General features: G+C 51.0%; 1 protein-coding gene across 1 annotated transcript in view; it reads left to right on the plus strand.

The window, feature by feature from the left end:
- Positions 1–5,814: 5,814 nt before the first annotated feature.
- LOC144932251 (fibronectin-like) overlaps positions 5,815–16,409 on the plus strand; it is a 72,409-nt gene continuing 61,814 nt past the window's right edge. The window contains exons 1-8 of the mRNA XM_078856197.1: positions 5,815–6,429; positions 11,037–11,162; positions 13,057–13,242; positions 13,595–13,795; positions 14,092–14,418; positions 15,011–15,190; positions 15,555–15,734; positions 16,235–16,363. Of these exons, the coding sequence (XP_078712323.1) occupies positions 5,871–6,429; positions 11,037–11,162; positions 13,057–13,242; positions 13,595–13,795; positions 14,092–14,418; positions 15,011–15,190; positions 15,555–15,734; positions 16,235–16,363 (1,888 nt within the window). The 5' untranslated portion in view covers positions 5,815–5,870. The remainder of the gene's footprint in view (positions 6,430–11,036; positions 11,163–13,056; positions 13,243–13,594; positions 13,796–14,091; positions 14,419–15,010; positions 15,191–15,554; positions 15,735–16,234; positions 16,364–16,409) is intronic.

Genomic DNA, 16,409 nt, shown 5'->3' on the forward strand with positions numbered 1-16,409 from the left:
CTTATGCAAACATCGTCTTTGAGCGAATCTATCGTGCTTACGCAAGATCAATGCAATCACTGCAATTGTAAATGTACACATGTAATGTCAGCCCTTTGCAAGGAGACATGCAGGGACATACAGCGAGGGAAAAAAAGTATTTCATCCCCTGCTGATTTTGTACGTTTGCCCACTGACAAAGAAATGATCAGCCTATAATTTTAATGGTAGGTTTATTTGAACACTGAGAGACAGAATAACAATAACAAAATCCAGAAAAACGCATGTCAAAAATGTTATAAATTGATTTTCATTTTAATGAGGGAAATATGTATTTGATCCCCTCTCAATCTTTTATACAGGTAACGAGCTGAGATTAGGAGCACACTCTTAAAGGGAGTCCTCCTAATCTCAGCTTGTTACCTGTATAAAAGACACCTGTTCACAGTAGCAATCAATCAATCAATCAGATTCCAAACTCTCCACCATGGCCAAGAACAAAGAGGTCTCCAAGGATGTCAGAGACAAGATTGTAGACCTACACAAGGCTGGAATGGGCTACAAGACCATCGCCAAGCAGCTTGGTGAGAAGGTGACAACAGTTGGTGCGATTATTCGCAAATGGAAGAAACACAAAATAACTGTCCATCTCCCTCGGCCTGGGGCTCCATGCAAGATCTCACCTCGTGGAGTTGCAATGATCATGAGAACGGTGAGGAATCAGCCCAGAACTACACTGGAGGATCTTGTCAATGATCTCAAGGCAGCTGGGACCATAGTCACCAAGAAAACAGTTTGTAACACACTACGCCGTGAAGGACTGAAATCCTGCAGTGTCCGCAAGGTCCCCCTGCTCAAGAAAGCACATATACATGCCCGTCTGAAGTTTGCCAATGAACATCTGAATGATTCAGAGGACAACTGGGTGAAAGTGTTGTGGTCAGATGAGACCAAAATGGAGCTCTTTGGCATCAACTCAACTCGCCGTGTTTGGAGGAGGAATGCTGCCTATGACCCCAAGAACACCATCCCCACCGTCGAATATGGAGGTGGAAACATTATGCTTTGGGGGTGTTTTTCTGCTAAGGGGACAGGACAACTTCACCGCATCAAAGGGACGATGGACGGGGCCATGTACCATCAAATCTTGGGTGAGAACCTCCTTCCCTCAGCCAGGGCATTGAAAATGGGTCGTGGATGGGTATTCCAACATGACAATGACCCAAAACACACGGCTAAGGCAACAAAGAAGTGGCTCAAGAAGAAGCACATTAAGGTCCTGGAGTGGCCTAGCCAGTCTCCAGACTTTAATCCCATAGAAAATCTGTGGAGGGAGCTGAAGGTTCGAGTTGCCAAACGTCAGCCTCGAAACCTTAATGACTTGGAGAAGATCTGCAAAGAGGAGTGGGACAAAATCCATCCTGAGATGTGTGTAAACCTGGTGGCCAACTACAAGAAACGTCTAACCTCTGTGATTGCCAACAAGGGTTTTTCCACCAAGTACTAAGTCATGTTTTGCAGAGGGGTCAAATACTTATTTCCCTCATTAAAATGCAAATCAATTTAGAACATTTCTGACATGCGTTTTTCTGGATTTTTTTGGTTGTTATTCTGTCTGACTGTTCAAATAAACCTACCATTAAAATTATAGACTGATCATTTCTTTGTCAGTGGGCAAACGTACAAAATCAGCAGGGGATCAAATACTTTTTCCCTCACTGTATTTTCTACATCTGGCCCTCATTAGCAAGGCGCTATTGTTGAGACTCGCGAACTTGTTGGTGTCAGTCCAGTTTTATTGATATTTATATTTAAAAAAATTGAACACCTGTTAAAAATGTAAGTTTATTTAAATTTCAATGAAATCCTTACCAATGCGGTTCCCGCCGTTGGTCTATTAGCAGAGCTTGTTAATCACCCGCCGCCCAGTGTTATTATTGCCTTGTTTAATACGCTCACGTACGCTCGAGCAGTGATCCCATAACAAACTTGGCAGCGAGAGCAATCGTTTAGAATGGTACCTGCTGACTCTACACCACACACGACTTGAATTCCCTTTCCATTTGTTGCTTCAATGGAAAGTAGCAAATGAGCAGAATTCCCACCTGTGTCTGACTTGAAAATGCCAAAACAATTAAAGGAGTGTTTTTTTTCTTCTTCTTTTTCTTCTGCCTCCGTCAGGCGCCGTGACGAAGTGAGTGGTGAACACGTTCACTGGTCAAGCGCTGGCACAGGCCCCTACATTCATCGTGGACCTGGGGAATCCCAGATGCAGGGGAAACTCGCTACACTGATCACGCTGTGGTTTTTCCTGATCTAATTTCCTGTCCGTGGGCTGCACCAGAGTCCTCGCGCCAAGTCCGCTTTGGCACGAGCCTTGTATTGAGATCATGTTTGGGGGCAGTGATGGTCATCCTTCCTTCTCAGGTTATGGCCATCACTTATTCTCTTCCGTGAGTCACGGCGTGAAAGTGTGCCCCCCACCCCCTTAATTTTGACAGCACAATTATTTTCTCAGCACCGGCTCACTGTAATTGTCGCAACGCGCAGGGCAAACGGCGCGTCCACCCGCACCTCCGATTAGCACCGGTTGGCTAGGTGCGGTGCGAAAGAAGTTCAACGTACATACGGTACCCTTCGGGTTTTGCCGATACTGTGCGTGTACACGCACACGACGCCATGCTGGAGGACAGCTGTTTTTATTTCAACACATTGCGAAATTGGCGCGTCTACTTGGATAGAGCGCTCCACGCAGTCAAGCTGCGGATTACGATGGCTGCTGCTGCTGCAGGGCACCACTGCTGCCCTACTTGTTTGCCCAGGAAACTAACATAGCTGCCAGGCACGTGTAAAGCACGAGGCATCGCTATCAAGACGTCAGAAGGCTTGCATCCACGGACAAAACTCACGGAATCTTAGCGCGGTGCAACGATGTGCGGGGGGGGGGGGCTTGATATTTGAAAGCCTAATAATCAGTTTAAAATAATGTCTTGCGCTTGTTCTCGTGCGAGCTAAGCGGAGGCCGGAGTGAGTTCTGCTGCCTGAGTCTCTGTGCCTCGGCAGTGCGGAGTAAATGAATACGTACAAAACTAGGAATCTGCACAGTTTTTATTTTTATTATTTTGTGGAAAATATTTTGCAAGGCTGACACGGTCCACAGGCGGGGGTGTCCAGGGGTTGTGTTTACGGCTGCTTTTTCGACGCTGCATGGCAACCGAGCTGCAGCAGTCCGGTCAGCAGCGCTGGCCGTCTCGGCAGTTCGTCAAAGCGCTTCAGGGGTGGGTGGCTTTGCCAGGTGCCACCTAAAACGCTGCCCATCCAGCGAGTCGCCAACCGATGATTCAAACCACTAACATGCCAGCACATCGTACCCACTCAAACAACCACACAATTATAACCCCCCCCCTCCCCCCGTGACCAAACACCAACTCAAACACCTACACATGCCTACACAATCACTCATCCACATACCCATAAACCCTACGCGCACCGGTGCACAATTTTCCTGCCACGTAAATGCTTCTAGGGTGCGGTTGGGTATCGCAAGATAACTGTGATCACACTGCTCTAACACTTGGCGTACACCAATGTCCACACGGCAAATACGCCTCACGGGAGGAGTGGATGGTTTCGGGTGGAGCAGAGAGAGAGAGCGGTGAACGAGACGTGGCGGGAAGTGGGTGCGTGGATCATCTGTGTCTCTGCTAATAATAGTGTACTCCTCCTCGTGGATGAGAGGGCGGGTCGACCTTGAAGGTTTTACAGGGACGCCTCCAGCTCCCACCTCTTCCTCCACGCCTCCACGCACCTATTTCCTTTCCTTCCTCCCTCTACTTGCCTCCTCACATCGCCAGTGGTGCCCTGGGACACCACGAGTTCATCGTTGGAGATTCTTTGATCATAATAATATGGTTGCTGAGCACAACACTAAATTCCCAAATTTTAAGGCGGGCAGCAACAAACAGCACTCGATAATGGACCAAGAGTTTGTACGTTTCTTTATTTGAACAATATTATAATGGAAACTTCTGAAAATAGATGATGGGAGGGAATTATAATGTAGATCATTGCGAATAAAGATCATAGTTGTGACTTGCAGTGTGGGGGTTGAGCGCTGTATGGATGCGAAGAAACGGTCACTTGGTTGACAACGTCCAAACAGACAACAAAACACCGTGCGAGATATAATCTCAAAGAATTAAGAAGTTTAAAGTTGTACACGCACGTCCGGACAAAGCCATTGTTCCATTCCAAGAAGTGTGCATCTCGAGGCCACAGTTCAGGGTGGCTCCTTGCTTAACTCTTCCCGAGCCTCTCCTCTCCATCTCCCCCTCCATCTCAAACACACATACTCTCTCCACCCGCTCCATAGCCCCCCACCCCTACCCCATAGTAAGGAGGGGGACCTCCCTCCCCCGCATCAGCTCTGCTCGCTCGAAATAACGCGACGCCGTGATGAGCGCGTCTGACCGCCTCCCCTCGCCCCGAGGAGGAGGGGACACGGGGTTGAGAAATCGGGCGTTTGTTCAATGCGCGCAGTCGCCTGTTCCTCCGGGTGAGTTACCGTTTTGTCCGAATGTTTCATTGTTTTCAGGCTGAGTTGCGATTGTTTAATAATAATAATTATTATTATAAAATAAGCGTCTGTGTGTGCGCTGGCGCATGGTTCTATGCAGATTTTTGAAAGTTTAATTACAAAGCATCCCGCACGAGCATTTTAAAGTCATTGGTACGGACTGGTGATCAGGGCCATGTGTGGGATTGTGGTTGAATTGGGGGCCCTACGAATCGGCGTCTTTGGTGCTGGGTGATTTATTTTTCATTGTTACCCCTTAATATTTGGATGATAATGTGGTGATGATTTGTATTTTTTTGTAAGTAGATAAGCCGCCCTTCAGAATGATTTCCCTGTGACCCACTTTCGTTGGTTACTCGTGTCTCCTGCAGTTAATTAATACGTGAAATGAATCCCAGTTTTATCTGGCGCGATTGGGCAAGCTTCATCGTCAGACAGGGAATTAATCAAACCTGTACATGACGACAATTGGCTGCGGAATGGCTCTGCCAGTGCCACATTGCCGTGTAAATGAAAAACCCGACTTGCGTGCCTTGGATAAAGATTTATATATATATAAAACTTTCACCGTACATTTCCAGCAGTATTCGCGTTATATTTACAACTGATTCCTAATCAGAGGGACCTATACTAGAGAAAACTACGTCATATCGAGGGGACCATCAGAGAGATGGAACTAAACGAGTATAGAAGATACCCGAGAGAGGAATTATACACATGTATACAGTCCTGCTGTATGTCTTTCATTTGGGTTGATTGCGTTGACCATACTTCACCCCACTGGCGGTCAGTGCGAGTTGATGGCTCAGATACCACTCACCGCGGATGTTACACGTGGCCGGGAATCTAACTCGAGTTGCCAGGTGTTCATAGCACGCCACTTCGCCACCGCTACCCTCCCCCTCTGTCCAGATAGAGGAACTGTACTGGCGACTAAGTCGCGTTGATCCAGGTCACTTGCAAACGAGACGACGCTGGGGTCTCTTGAATTTGAGTTCTCACCCAGTTAAACAAAATGAACTTGACTTGAGTATTGGCTCCCAGGCACGCACCAGCTCGTTTGAGATAAGATCTATGCTGACGTGGTTTAGTATCGGATCGCGTTCATCATTTTATATACCTGTTATAGTACCGTACTTTAAGGGCCCGACGCAAAAGATCACTCGCATCGATTTTCCACGAAAATGCGTGTCAGTTAAATTTCTTTCGCACCGCACGAAGCCAACCGTGCGAATCGTCGTGCGCACAGAGGTCTCGGAGTCGCGGGCGTGAGAAGATCGCGAGAGAGCGGCGAGGACGAACGCGCGAGACGAAGATGCTGCGACCCGTGCTCCGGGAGACGCTGCCCCTCTTCTGCTCAGTGCTCGCCCTGGCCGGGATGATGATTGTCGCCGCGGCCGCGCCGCCGCCTCCTCCCGGTGCGCGCCAAGCCCTGCAGCACCCCCTGCGCTCCCCCAGACTCAGCCCCCTTCACGCCGCGAGGCTCGGCGCTCAAACCAGCTCGCGGGTGGTGCCCGGGGCACAAAGCGCGCGGAGGCAACTATCGGACGAGCCGCTTCGACACGGACTATGGCCACGGGCATCAACGTCGTCGTCGTCAGCTGCAGCAGCAGAGTCACTGGGTCGGCACGATGGGAAGACCGTGAAGAGACCCTTAGCGTCGGCCGAATCGCGAGCGCTCGGCGCTGTGCTCTCCAGAGTGTCCAGGGCTCGGCTCAGGGAGTCTCGAGGGAAGACTTCGCTCAGAGGAGAGGGAGGAGGAGCCGGAGGAGCCGGAGGATCGCCGAGTCCCTCCCACCGAGCGAGGATCGCGCAGCGTCGCTTCACCCCGACAGAGAGCCGCGCCGCCACGACCGAGCCAGATTCCAGCTCGGGTAACGGGAGCGCATCGTGCTGTTGAGCGTGTGGATGATGACGATTGTCTTGTTTTGTCATTGAGTCAGCATTATTGATTACATACATTTGTTCAATATTAATTGTTGTCAATCGATTTACCCTCTGCGGCATCAGCTGAAGCATCATCAGCTGGATCATCGCCAGTTGAATTTTAATCATTATTGGCTGACTCATCATAATCAGTTTCATCGTATTGGTTGAAGAACCATCGCCAGTTATAAGCACCAAGTTTCATTCGGCTATCACCGTGATTATTGGTTGAACGCGTGTCGCAGGGCGCGCACTTTTAACGCGCGCGTGGAGGCCCCAATGAGCACGGCTTGTGGGTGCAGTGCGCATGGGAATACGCACCTAAGAGAGAGTCGTGATAGGTCCCCGCGCTGTGTGCGCGAGAGGGAGAACTCACTGCAATGTGTGCGGCAGCTGAGCATCTGACATCCGCACACTTCATTCAATATCCGACCCATGGACCGTATAGTATGGGCCATATCATACACCGCTGTAGTTTGCGCTCCTTCAATGGAGGACGAATCGCAAAACTGCACGAAGGAACTCTTCTGAAGCCCTCTCGTACCAATCAGACCTTTACATTAGCGTTGAGCTCTTGAACACATTGCCATACGCATCATGAGAGTAATGCAATTCTGTACTGATGATGTATGCGGCGCTCCATCTCCACAGGTGGGTTCAACTGTGAACTCGTCCGCATGTGTCCGTGTCCGAGGCCGCGAAGATCCCCGTTAAATCCCCGAATTACGACACAGGGAGGCTTCAACGAATGCGCGCATTATTTTGCGGGCGTGCACGACACGTGTGCCCGTGCGGCGCGCTCTGTTCTAGACGTCTCTATAGCGCAGACTGCCACAGCACTCTATAGTGCGTGATGTTGTAGTACTTGCGAGTGTAGACTCTCTGTATAGGACTGTACCAGTCAGACACCCGAGTCAGCGTGAGCGGAAGGTCAGCGTTCACGCAACCTAAGTGGTGAGCAAAACATTTTTGTCTTATTCCCCAACTTTATTTCAATTGTGTTCTTGGCGTGACGCCACGTGCGCTCCATTCGCAACGCTCGCAGCGAGTAGTACATCACCGCCTTGTTGTGTCAGAGCAGAGTCCCGGAGGATGATGTCATGTACTTGCTTCTCGGGTTACTTCAGTCGGCCTCTTTATCCACTCGAGAAACGATCCTTCTAGTATCCTCTGCAAAGAGTGTTCGTCGTGTATGTATGTACAGTACGTCCCTCTGTTGATCTTATTTTGCCCCGTACGTTAGCCAACCGTGTTGAACGGAGGTGCGGGGGAAGGACGTAATGAAAATGAACAAAAATCTGATATAAAAATGCAGTTTTCAATCTAGATTTAAAAGTGCATAGTTACAGTAGCTTCCTAGTATCGGACGGAAGAGCATTCCAGACGGCCGCAGAGCGCATCTGAAAGCGCGCGATGCAGTGTCCGTCTCCTCGCAATGGTTAATCCATTATCAGAGCCAGATGAAGCGTGAAAACAAATGAAAACTTTAGATTTTTCTCTGCAGCCATTGGTTGTGACAGGCAGGAGACGATCACCATCACCTCGCTAGACCTGAGGACCTTGTTTAACATGAAGCGACTGAACCCGGATCTGAGCACATGCTCTCAGTGGTGCTGGCGCATTGCTCTGACGGGGAAATTTTGAACCTCGTGAGTTATGCATTCACCTCGGACAAAAGTTCAGCCTCAAATGTACTTGAAACGACAAAGCTAGGATGCACAAAATACATTTTAATGTAACCATGTGAGTTCATTGTCTTCACGCAATCCAAAACGTTTTGCAGACATTTATCAACATTTATACCGTGTATCAAAACCCATAAGGCCTCATGTGTGCAGTGTTAAGAGGGGCACTTCATGCGTGGACACTCATAAAGCCGTGAAGGAAGGAATCACGCGGAACTGGCACAGAACTGAGTCGGTCGCGTATGACTTTGCATCCGGCCCAGATGCGCTCCACACGGGAAACTCTTCCGTTCACCTCAAGGCGAGGTCGCGATCGCCTTGAGATCGTGCCACGTGGGCAGCAGATGTCCATATCAGCATTAACATCTCACCGGCTTGTGGCTCGCGGCGTCGCCGCGCGGGTCGAGTTGTAAGCCCAAAGGAGCGCGAGCCCGGGCGGATGCGTGGCTCTATTGTGAGAGGCTTTATGGAGCCAGACGTGGAGCACGAGTTGATGGCTCTAACGTGGAGCCGCCAAACGCGTGGGACTTCGTGGCTAGGGACTAGGCAGCTGCGAATTAGGGGGCCCGCATGGCCCCACGGAGAAAAATCAAATCGGGCCGAATGTATTCCTCGAATTTTCTGACGCCATAATTGTTTTGAGTTTAGAGAACGTGTGTCAGGGATGATGGGCGGTGCACGGGGCGGGGGTAGCGGTGGGGGGTCGGGGGCGGTTGGGAGGGGGAGGGTGTGAATAGAGTTGTGGCTGCCCATCACATACGTTAACATTAGCTGCCCCGCCCATGCTGCTGACATTTGGGCTACGCCCATTTCAAACCTTTCTCAATGGTTTGCCTTTAGAAGCGAACCCCCTTTTCCTGATGACGACCGCTTGTGTTGCGATCGAAACGTCGTAGTTTTTAAAAATATTTTCTTTGAACCTATCTACGTGACTTTTCCGAAAGACCCAAAGAATGTTAATAGAGTTGTGGCCCTGGAGTGCGCAGGGCCTCGATGCGAGCAGCGTGAGAAGTATGGGGCACGTGCGGGACCAGCTCAGCCGCCGTGGGCTGGGACACTGGATCCATGCCGGCGCTGGACCAGCACCCTCGCTAATGGCCGTGGGAACACGGCACGTGTGCGCCCGGTGTCCCTGGCACTGTGCCTCCGGGGATGTCTGGCCTGTGGCGCTGGAGATGAATACTGCGGTGGAGTGGAGCATCTGCGCGCAGGCGTGCATGTTTTACATCAGTCGCTCGTGGATTGACATCGAGGCTGCAATGTTTATGTTTTAACAGTGGCCAACTAATATTTGGAACAATTCGCAGTCTTCATGTAGCCAGCTTAGAGCCCAATGAGACCAACGCATTTTACAAGACGCGCGTACATTGGTAGAGCTGTCAAGAGCACCCTCTTGTAATCCATTGATGTTTGATTGTATTTAAAAATATATTAAATGTTTGCTATTTATTTGGAATGTCGCGACCTCTAGGGGCAATCGGTTTCAGGTGAGCCCATTAAATTACATGCAAGACATGAATCGACTCGTACATGCGGGATTCGATCACGTGTACCGTGAGCATCACGATCAATTACGATCGATGGTTCGTTATACGGGTAATATATGAGTAAAATGTAATAATTTCAATAACAATGCAAGGCATCAATTAACGATGTAGAATAAAAACAGATGAACATTGACACGCATGACGAACCGGGTGTGTTAACATCTTAATGCAAATCTACTCCATTGTTAAATTATACGTACATGTACAACGCCATAATAGCATGCGTATCCCCTTTAGGCGACTTCAAAACTCGCTGCGACGGCGCAAATTCTCACTTACTCTATGGGCTTGCCCCAGTGACCTCGGAGATTCTGCATTCTGCATTCCCACGGCCCGCGTGCGTTGCGTCGATCTAATTAGTGGAGCCGTGGCCGAGCAGGGGCCCTCCACTCCCAGAGGGTGCGATCACTTGGATGGCCGTGGAGCGTGCATCGCGTTTCACTGACCCCCGATTCACCAGCAACCCGGTTCGACTCCCCGATGCAGTCGATCTTGACACGTAGGTAGGCAAACAGATGTGCCTCATAATCCATCGCTTCCATAACTCACGTCCGGAGGGATGCAAAGCGGTTAAGTTGACTGATAAATACTTAATGCTAGTGTATGGTTAGTGCGGGTTTGCCTGTGCGTTGAGATATTAATATTAATAAATTGCCAATTTCTCCAGAGCTAAATGCGTCACGAGTGCAACTGCTTTGGTCAAGGGGGCATGTGAATAAGGATGTTCGGTTCTGTTCTTTGTGCATCTATTGTATTTGTGTGTGGCACAGTGGTTAGCGGACTGCGAGTTCGATTACGGCTCACGACCAGTAAAACTGAGGCACATATTTGAATCGGTCCTGGGCACCCCCTAGGTCGACTCAGATTTCGATGTGTACTTGGTGCGGTGGGGAGACACGGACGGATGGGTCTTGTGTTAGCCACCTTCCTCCTGTGGCGTGTCGGCCTTCATAGGTGCTCGCTAGCAGCACTTGCTCAAACAGTCTGTTAAAGACGACGCGGGTGATCTTCGTATTACGCGTAACCGTTCGAGTAGCCTGCGTGTGCGTCATTTGGTCAGGCGCGCGTGGACGTCAACAGGAATTCGCAGCGGCGAGGTGGCACAGTGAGGGGAGCAGGGTGGTGGTGGTGGTTTATCTGCCAGCCGTCTCAGTCAGCCAGCACGTAACACCTGAGCCTTCGCGATAATCTATGACGCGACCTCAAAGTGCACGCGCGCTGGCACGAGCACCGTGTCGCGAATGTTGGCCGTCGTCGCCGCCGTCGTTGTGTGCGAGTTTGAAATTGTTGCGTGCGTGTGCTGCGCCGCGTGTCGACGCACAGGGGGCTGCCTGGACGCGGGCAGGTGGTGGGCCCCACGCGAGCGCTGGGAGCGCGTGTTCCAGGGCAAGCGACTCGAGTGCACCTGCCTGGGTGGTCGGCGCGTTCACTGCAGGGCGCTCCGCTCGGGTCAGAACCCTCCTCCCCACCCCATCCATATCCCGGTTGCACACTCAGCACGGGTCATCCTCGGCTCCCACCCAACACTCGTCATTTGCAACATCCTGCCGCGGGATGCGCGGTGTAGTTGCCTAAGGGTTAGGGATTAACGTGAGCCGGGTTTGTTTGGGGTCGACCAGCCGGAAATATTTTACACGCCCGGCACACCACGTCCAGTACAAATTTCACTATGCTTGTGGCTGCCAATCACGTGCTGCCTACCTTCTTTCAGAGTTCCAATGACCCAGAAAATATTCAGTGATAAATTAAGCCCTGTTCAAGAACAAATTACTCAGAGTACAGCCAATCTTGTTAGATCTAATAAATAAAGGCAGATTTTGAGTCTGGTATCTAGATGGGAGGCTGTCGGGGAATACCAGGTGGTGTAGGCTGGGGTTCCGAGAGATGTAATTGAGATAGTGTTGGAAGTGGGGTTGGTAGATCATGCAGAGATGGAGGCCACTGTTGGAGTAAGAAACGTAAACGCAGGGCAATGAGGTGCATATAAGAGTGTGCATAGCAAGTTGGTTTCTGACAGGCTGTGTGTGGAGATTGGGGTTTATCCCCGCGCATGTGTAGGTTTGATAAACTTCCATTTATTCTGTGGAAAAAATATTTGCAATAAATCGGTCGGACAATATTCTGGAAAAAAAAACATGCCTTGCGGATCAGTGAGACTTTTTCACGTCAGAATGTTGGAGGTGGAACCTGTGAACAATGATGAGCAATGAAAATCTGCGGATACATTTCGATTTTTTCCAAGAACATAAATCAAAGTATTGAAATGTAAATACAACCAATCACCCAAATTCTTTACGCTTATATTTATTTAGCTTTTTTAAAATCAACAAATCATGAGACTTTAATTGTAAGAACATTTTCGGGGGCTTCCGCAGATTTGTATTTATTGGCATCGGTGATGAGGAGTGGTTGTCAGTGGACTGGAACGGACAGCAGAAGCAGAACCGGCAGTAGTGATAGCCAGGGTTTTCTGGGTTTTAAGCATGCTCGGAAGAGCACGCCGAGCAGCACCTTCTCCACGTGATTTAAAATCAATGCCTTCATGGATTTTTTTACACCAGTCTAGGATTTCTTCCAAAATACACTTCTACGGTGGCCCGTTACCCCCCCCCCCCCCCCCCGGGAAAATAATCATTGGCCAGGACGTGAACTCCTGTTGGCTACCGCGTAGTGTCAAAATTCGGGGCTCTAGATATATTAATTTTTCTCCATTTTCATTGGCGTTGTGCACCCCTTTATCATTATTTACTCAAGACATCCTCAAGACTCTCCTTCAGGAACGTCCTGATCGGACATGTTTGGTGAATTTAAGATTGACTATTTTAGCATGTGGGAAGAAACCTCTTAGCATCTGGACAAATCCCATTCAAACGATTGGATAACACAAATATACACACGTAGGTCGGCAACCCGCTCGATGTACTTACCTCTGCAGCTGACCTTGCTGCATTAGAGGTTATTTGTCTCAAATTAACCACTAACCCTGAATCCAAAGTGCAGTATTACAGTTGTACAATGTAATGAAAATACTATGCTACGATGAAACAGTGCTGGCACCCTTAATCGGTAACGCTAACCCCAAACCTCTTCCCAACCCCATCCCTAACCCCAACCATGTCCCTAGCCCCAACTCCATCCGTTAACGCCTCCTTTTGACCCCCTTTCTCCCATTCGTAGTTATCTCATGCCCATTAATACGGCAATCACCGAGGCCAAAGGAAAACTGGTCAGCAGCAACACCGTCGTTTTTCATAGTCATAGTGTTTGGCTGCCACGCTGAGGGGCAGTCCAGCTCGGTGACCTCCTGAATGCCCCCCCCGCCGCCTCGTACGTGTGCACTCAGAGGACACCCAGGCAGGCAAGGGCAGCCACGTAGGAGGCGCGGGCAGCTCGGAGGGCGACGCATGCCGCGACACGGCACTCTCGCGCTGGTTCTCCGTGGGCCAGGCGTGGGAGAGGCCCCACCGTGGGTGGATGCTGCTCGACTGCCGGTGCATCTCCAAAGGCAACATCCACTGCAGCTCCCGCAGTGAGATCCGCCGTTTCACCGACATCGCCACCGCGCACCGACAGTTTTGCTTTTGCCGTCAAATCTTTTTTTCTGCGGGCACTCGGTCCATTCGTGTGTTTGTACGTATGTATGCACGTTTGTTTGTTTGTTTGCCTAACACAGCCATTAGCAATGGCAACAATAAACAATGCGACTTTGCCGTGCGTTGACAAAGTTGAGCGCCAAATGTGCCACCACTGCTGCTGTATGTACAGTACGTTGAACTTCTTCACACCGTACGTTGCCAACCGTGCTAATCGGAGGTGCAGCTGGTGTTACCACCGCTGTTGCCGCTGCCACTGCTGACGAGGCCGTTCCTGCTGCCGCACAGATCGCTGCAACGACGCTGCGACTCGCCGCTCGTACCGCGCCGGGGAGCGCTGGCAGAAGCGCGACTCGGCCGGGGTGGCGCTCCTCTGCACGTGTGGGGGGAACGAGCAGGGCCAGTGGACGTGTGTGCGCAAAGCTCCTGGCGCAGACCCGGAACAGACCCGGACCACCCTGGGGAATCCACAGGGCCGCAAGCAGCAAGGTGCGCGGTAGAGTCAAAGAAACGTGATAAAGGGAGCCGCAGTACGATCGGCTTTGATGGTTCAGGGACGGGGATAGAATGCGTTCGCCAAGTGTGTGCACAAATTGCGGAACTTGTCTTGTCTTGTGCATACAAATGGTGAACAGATGATGTGCAATGGAACTGGCAAATTATCATAATGATGACATATATGGAACTGTGGGATGATCATGATTATCATCATTGCCGTGATTATCATCATCATTATCACGATCATGAATTGATACCGATGACATAATTAATATCCCTGACCACAGTGAATGCTCCAGGAGGCGGTGTGACGAACGATGAGGTAGAGGAGGGAGTGGGCACCGAGGGTCCTGCTGCCTCACCGCGCGCGACCAGCGGGAGTGAGGCGGTGCCGGAGGCGGCCGCGGAATCTGGAGCCGAGGGTTCGGACCCGGGCAGGGTCCGCAAGGTGGTTACCAGGGACCAAGCGGGCGGCGGTGCGGACAGGCGCACGCGGTGTCGCCTTGGCCGTGGTGTGGAGTTCGTGAGCGGCCAGCGCTGGACGCGGGCCCAGGGTCAGCACCGCGAGATCTGCAGCTGCTCCGCGGGAGGCGAGGCCAAGTGTGTTCCGCTAGGTATACACGGTGAGACGCACGTTCACACGCATCCACAGTGTGAGCACTCATGAACGCTCCGTCCCCGTTTAGCCTTGTAGATTGTTGAGGCAAGGGATGTCAGCGAGCAGCTGCGATGGTTCGGCGAATGCCAACGGTATGGCCAGCAACACGCCTTTGTCTCCCCATTGCCGATGTTTGCACTCTGCACTTTCTCAGACTGAATCGACCTAGGTGGGAAGGCTTGTTATATACAGGATGATAATGACTCGCTACGGCTATTAGCCATGACCGGGAATCAGACTCACGAGTTTTTCTTGCTGTGGTTGTCACACCTGATGATGATTGCTTGTGTTGCAATCGAAACGTCGTGATTTGTTTCAATTTTTTTCACCTACGTGACTTTACCAAAAGAACCAAAGAGTATGGATCCTTGCAGTCACGAAAACCTCAAATCTAGAACAAACTCACAAGGTTCACAGCGCGTGAACCACCGTCGTTATCAGCCATGATCGATCGGCTGTGAGGGCTTCCCAGCAGGTTTCTTTATCGTCCTTGGACGTGAGGCCGTATGAGCGCGAGTCTGAGCTGATGGGCGGTGCTGCGGATGCAGGAGTGGCACGTACGCGGGGAGGGAACGCCGACGGGGATCCCTGCGTTTTCCCCTTCGTGTTCGAGGGGATGGCGCTGTGGGGCTGCACGGCACGGGGCCGCACCGACGGGCGCCAGTGGTGCGGCACCACGAGCAACTTCGACCGCGACAGCAGATACACGTACTGCGTGGACGAAATGGGTACCAGACTCTCCACCATCATCTTCATCATCATCGTTGTTGTCATCCAACTCTGGCTCAATTACTCATCGTCACTTTGATACAATTTTTTTAATTCTTCATAACATGATCATCATCAACATCATCCTCCACCTCTGTTACTTATCATGATAAGTGAAATATAATTACGTCATCATCATCTTCACCATGGCATCCATCTGTTGTCTATTGGCGTCAGAAAGACCACAAACAAAGTGAATAAGTGAACATGTTAAGATTCATAGTAGGGAAAGCAAATGGCGAGGATGATTGTGATGACAATGTTTACAACGGCGGTGATGACGACGGTGATGATGGCGTTTGCATGCCGCGGCTGCGCACGCAGAGATGCTGGTGCCCTCGCAGGGAGGGAACTCGCACGGGGCGCTCTGCGCGCTGCCCTTCTCGTTCGGAGGCCGCGTCTACAGCGAGTGCACGGCGGTCGGGCGCGACGATGGCGAGCTCTGGTGCTCCACCACGGCAGACTTCGACGGCGATGGCAAGTACGGCTTCTGCCCCATGCTTGGTGAGTCTGCGCGTGGCAGCACGACGTCTGTCTGTCCGTCCATCCGTCCGTCCGAGGATCCGTCCATTGTGCTTTCTGACAGACTGTGCATGGTGCAGCTCTTTCATCTGTGAAAGTTGTCTCAGCGCGTTGTAGCTGATCTCCCATTGCTGAGTCTGGCGTATGGCAGCAAGGCCGTCACCCATATATTCTTGAGTTCAAATTTTGGCCAGTCAGTTTAACCCCATCTTCATTATCTCTGCAGGGTTGAAGTGAGTCCCATCATTGATTGTTGTATAGAAAGCTTACTCCCTGCCATAGATAAGAGGAATTTCCACAAAAAGACGTTAGACCATGACAGGTAATGAGCACCACCGAAATCTTATTAACTTTTAAAAATTCCGCGTTGTTTTTGATGGAGTATGAAAATAAACTGTGCGTCCGATCATCACAGATGACGGACGTGGTTTGACTCGCAAGGAGGGTTCAGGCGGTGCGCGGCGTGTGCGTGCCTCCCGCAGGCCAGTGCTCCGTGGACGGGGTCCTGCACGACATCGGTAGGAGCTTCTTCAAGCGGCACGAGGAGGGCCACCTCATGAACTGCACGTGCCACGGGCACGGGCGCGGCATGTGGACGTGCGACGGCCTGGGTACGTGGCACACGCGCCCCTGGCGGGATACGCGGCACTCCATGTG

Source organism: Lampetra fluviatilis, chromosome 1 (assembly GCF_964198595.1).
Source record: "Lampetra fluviatilis chromosome 1, kcLamFluv1.1, whole genome shotgun sequence".
Taxonomy (NCBI): Eukaryota; Metazoa; Chordata; class Hyperoartia; order Petromyzontiformes; family Petromyzontidae; genus Lampetra; species Lampetra fluviatilis.